The sequence below is a fragment of the Myotis brandtii genome, unplaced genomic scaffold (assembly GCF_000412655.1).
Source record: "Myotis brandtii unplaced genomic scaffold, ASM41265v1 scaffold834, whole genome shotgun sequence".
NCBI lineage: Eukaryota > Metazoa > Chordata > Mammalia > Chiroptera > Vespertilionidae > Myotis > Myotis brandtii.
In genome coordinates this window covers 411,578-416,842 of record NW_005371386.1, presented here as the reverse complement: position 1 = coordinate 416,842, position 5,265 = coordinate 411,578, and the positions used below count along the sequence as shown (strand labels likewise).

At 38.9% G+C, this 5,265-nt stretch overlaps 1 protein-coding gene across 9 annotated transcripts in view; it reads right to left on the bottom strand.

Annotated features, from left to right (window-relative positions):
- Positions 1-5,265, bottom strand: part of GK (glycerol kinase) — a 70,809-nt gene that overhangs the window by 47,918 nt on the left and 17,626 nt on the right. For all 9 annotated transcript variants that reach the window (XM_014531977.1, XM_014531982.1, XM_005884499.2 and 6 more), the window contains exon 4: positions 3,536-3,613. In XM_014531977.1, the coding sequence (XP_014387463.1) occupies positions 3,536-3,613 (78 nt within the window). The remainder of the gene's footprint in view (positions 1-3,535; positions 3,614-5,265) is intronic.

The following is a 5,265-nucleotide window of genomic DNA, read 5'->3' as shown; positions in this document are numbered from 1 at the left end:
GCTGGTTTGCCCTGAAGGGTGTCCTGGATCAGGGTGGGGGTCCCGCTTGGGTGCCTGGCCAGCCTGGGTGAGGGGCTGATGGCTGTTTGCAGCTGGTCACACCCCCTTCAGGGTGGGGGTCCCCACTGGGGTGCCTGGCCAGTCTGGGTGAGGGGCTGAGGGCTGTTTTCAGGCTGGCGGGTGACTGAAGCTCCCAACCTGTCCTTTTTTTCTTTTTTTTTTATTCTGGGCCAGCTTTAGCTCTGAGGCTTGGCTCCAGCTCTGAGGCCTCGGCTGCTGAAAGCAGGTATCTGGTTTGTTTGGGTTCTATAATCGAAACACTGTTTCAACTCCAGCTCTGAGATCCCGGCTGGCTGAAAGCAGGTTTCTGGGGTTTTGTTTAGCTTCTATATTTGTAACAATGTTTCAAACTGCCAGCTCAGAGGCCGGTGAGGCAGGTGGGGAACATTGGCTTCCTCCTTCACTGAAGCAAGCAAGCCTCATGTTCGCTTCAAGCTGCCTGGCTGCCGGCCGCCATCTTGGCTGGCAGTTAATTTGCATATTGCCCTGATTAGCCAATGGGAAGGGTAGCGGAGGTACGGCTAATTACCATGCTTCTCTTTTATTAGATAGGACTAGAAATTGTATATGAACACTCTGAAAAGAAATTAGATGAGGAGCATTAGCAACCTCAAAACATCTTAATCTAATCAGGGTTTAAAGTTATCTGAATCTGGGCTTCAATTCCTGTGAAGATTGTGGTTTATTTTCAGTTCACTTTACTTCTAGGATTGACCCTCCACAGTCCCAATCAAAAGTTTGTGATCTTACCAATATTTACCCCACCATTGGCAGCCTCTGACTCCATCCTTTGCCTCTCTGTCTTCATAACCTATGACAGTGCTGCTTAGCCCTCAGATACTCCTTTCTGAATTGACAGTTATCTCTAGGGACACCAAATGCCAGGCCCATCTCTCTGGGCTTTCCTTCTCTCCGGGATATTGGTCCCACAATTCCTCACTGCCTTGGTAGCTGTCTAGTCCTTCAGATAATTGGGTGTTTTGGGGTTTTCTTTGGTTCCACTTCTCTAGATGTTCTCAGCAGACAGGTGCATTTGAAATAACCCATTCCACCACTTTTGTCCCATTTTGCCCCATGTTGCCCAGGGCATGGTTTTCAGGCTCTCTCTATCTTCATCAACCCCTATCTATCAAAATTAGAACACAGGCTTTGGGGTTAGAGAGGTTTATCTTCAAACTGACTTTACCTCTACTTATAGCTACACAGCATTGGACAAGTTATATAGCTTTTCCATAATTAATTTAGAAAATGAGGCTATTAAAATCTATTTCAGGGTCACTGAGATAAAATAATATGGGTAAAGTGTTTAGCACAATCCCTAGTCAACAGTAAGAGCAGTTAGCACTTATTGAACATTATTATCACTGTTAGTTCTATTAAAACGCTTAAATAAGCCACTCTAGGCTCAAATTTGATCAGTGTCTTCACTCTTTGGTGAAATAAATATACATATTTTCACCTTCATACCTTGTTTACACTATCCTTCAATTCTCCCTTTTCCTAATGTAACCCAATACATTCATCCAGGCCTAAAATGGAGTTCAACCTTCCCCCAAGAGATGCCAAAAATTCAAAATCCATACTAACCTGTACTTGCTCTAATTCCTCTTCACCTTAGCAATACACAATATAACAACTATTCCCTAATTTTGTTAGTCTCTTTCAAAACTAGATTCTAAAGAGCTTACAAAAACAGCCAGTAAGTCCTGTCCTGTGTAACATACCCAGGATAGCACTAAACATGCAAAAAGTCCTCAAAACATGCATTTGGTTCAGTATAGAGAAAAAGATCTTCATATTCCATAGGTATGGTTGGAATTAATCCTCTAAAGCACAGAGAATGGGGGAGGGGTGCAGAGGGACACAGGTAGAAGACAAGGAAATGAGTAAACAAGCATATCACAAACAGGAAGTTTTTCTGGTAACATATTTACTTGAAATCCTTCACTATAAGCATAACTTCAACTAACCTAGTTGCATTATTTAAAAATGACAACTCAAAGTCCAAAGTTGCACTTTTACAATTCAAGTTTAGAGTTTAACAGGAACATTCTGGCTCCTTTGAGTAGCCACTTCCTTTCACTAGGAGAACAAAAAAAGGAAAACCCTAACTAGTTCAAGAAGTTGTCTAAACTTGATCTGTGAAAAAATACTCTCTTAGGTACTAGCCATTAAAATGGTAATATCCTGCTTTACTTATATTCAGAATGAGAATAAGGACAAAATAAAGATGTAAAATATGTACTTTTGAGTAATAGGATCTTTAGCTGCAATTCTTTAAGAGTTTTTGAGTCTTTTTGAAAAATCATAAACAGCCCTAACCGGTTTGGCTCAGTGGATAGAGCATTGGCCTGTGGACTGAAAGGTCCCAGGTTCGATTCTGGTCAAGGGCATGTACCTTGGTTTCGGGCACATCCCCAGTGGGGGGTGTGCAGGAGGCAGCTGATCGATGTTTCTCTCTCATCGATGTTTCTAGCTCTCTATCCCTCTCCCTTCCTCTCTGTAAAAAATCAATAAAATATATTTTTTAAAAAAAATCATAAACACAGAAGACATACTAAATGCTTTCTTATAACACAATAACGTTAAATGCCTTACTTTTTAATAAAAAAATTATTTCCAAAGGATTCATGCTACTCTTCACAAGGCAACTTTTTAGTATATTTTTATCACTTTCTTTCAATTAATGCTAAAGTAACTATATTACTAAAGTCACTGTAAAGTAAAAATAGCTCACTCTATAAATCATCCCGTCTCTGACAATTTTTGCCTCCATTCCCCACCCCACACCCTGGTATTTGATTGACAAAAATTGTGCTTTGCTATTTGTGACAGAATGATGCCTTTTAGTGATTATATATTTAGAAAGAAATTTTCCTTTTAGCAAGTGACATAATCATTCAGTGCTCCATTTTCATGTCCTAAGAGTGATGACAAAATATACTCATGGTCATTTACATTTAATGAGATGTGATATCTAATGATTACTTGAGATTTTTGAGTTTTTGAACTCCTACTGAAATAGCCTAGTTTGTAGCAAAGTGAGCTAAAATTTTGATTTTCATAACCTCAGAAGAATCTATTGAAATTCCTCTAGGTGGGAAGACCCAAGCACACAAATGCTTTATAGAGATATAACTATGAACGCTTGTAATTTTGATGTTTTAGGGGAGGAGGAGGAGTGGAGATCTCTTTTAGGTGTCAGAAACAGCAGGGATTATAAAACAGTCCTGGCAACATCAACCCATTTGTATAATACAAATAATCAGAAAATGGGGAAAGAGTTAATTCAAGATGTGAATAAATAGCTAAAAATGGTGTATATATCTCACAATAATTTTCTTAGAGGACTCTTCTGCCCATTCCATCCAATTACAGGAATCATGACCACATGCTTTTTTTAGCCAGATAGTTTAGTATGACATTTGCAAGTGGAGAAAGGCATTGCATTTGACATCCATGCACAACAGCTTACCTACAGCATTGTAGAGAGGCTCTCCAGTTATCTTGTCCCAGACTACAGTGGTTTCCCTCTGGTTACTGACACCAATAGCTTTAAAGAGAAAGTTAAACAGAAGGGAACAGAAATTAAACAACTTTAGAATCGTTCTCTCTCTCTCTCTCTCTCTCTCTCTCTTTTTTTTTTACAGGCATAACTAAACATAACAATTCAAAAAATATCTGGAACAACAACAACAAAAATATCTGGAACATTTGTAGTGGTATTGAATTTATTTTCTTTAAGTGGCCCCAGGAAAAGTGAACACCCAATGTCAAGTGTTTCTTTTTATTGCTACAGACTCCTTCCTGTTTCATTCCCAGCACAAGATGACATGAACCCCAGATCAATATCCAAATGAAAGGCTTCCAGGTTGCCTTAAAAAGGGAATGCAGTACCTTTCCAAATTTACAATACCCAATTTATTATTCTAAGGAGACCAACAATCACCTCATTCGTTTATTTACTAACTGGTACAAGAAATTTCCGTGTGTGTGTGTACACACACCTACATTTTAAAAAATAGCCACAGATAAGATCCCTCATGCTGGGCAAATGCACATTATGGTTAGTTTGAAATTCAATTTTATTTCTGTCTTTTAATAATATAATACGGGCCATATGAATTTTAATCAGCATAAATACAATATGTAATGGCATTTACATTATACTGACCTATAGTTACAACTCAAGTGCTATAATTACAGTAAGTTACTATAAGTAAAATACAAATCCATACCATCTTTTTCAATTCAGCTAAATCAGAGGTTCTCAGATTTGATTGTACATTGGAATCGGCTGCAAAGCTTTTTAAAAATACCAATGCCTGGACCCTGGCCCAAATGCTCTGATTTAACTGACCTAGGGGGGAATCTGAGCGTTAATATTTTTTCTTAAAATTTCCCAGGTGATTCTACTGTACAGCCCAGGTTGAACTCACTGGGCTAAAAAATATATATATTATATGTACCAAGCTCTTCCAGAATTTAAGATCAGGACAGACCTTAAAGGCTATTTATAGAATTACCTATCATGTGACCATTCAGACAGCATGTCTAGTGACAAGATACTACCTCTTCTCCAGGCAGACAATGTCTATTGCATAGCTTTGCTATTAAAAAATCAAATCCTTTTCTTTGTAGCTTCCACTTATAGGTCTTAGCAATATTCTTTGGAGATATACAGCATTAGGTTAATCTTTCTTCCATGTCATTCTTTCATACTTGAAGCAGCTACTTTGTCCCTCAAATCTTCTCTTCCCGTCTAGTCTAAACAACCCAATTTCCTTACACTGCCCCACCTCTATACGGAATATTCCTCCTCTTCCAGGAACATACAACGATCTGTATTACTCAAATTGTCCATCCAGAATAAAACACAATAGGAACATTCTGAACAACACAGAGCTGAGGGGGGACCAGCGGCTCCCTTGTTCTAAATAATCTTTATCCAATGATTTATTTACTTTATTGAACCTTTTCTAAAGGGACAAAGATGAATGAGATTCTACTCCAAGGAAGGAAGAGATTTGGGGGTGTTTTTTTAAAAAATAGAAGGCACAAATGTTTACAAGACTTAAGAGAAAGGAGAATGGCCCTAGCTGGTTTGGTTTAGTGGATAGAGCGTTGGCCTGCGGACTGAAGGCTCCCAGGTTCGATTCCAGTCAAGGGCACATGCCTGGGTTGTGGGCTCGATCCCCAGTAGGG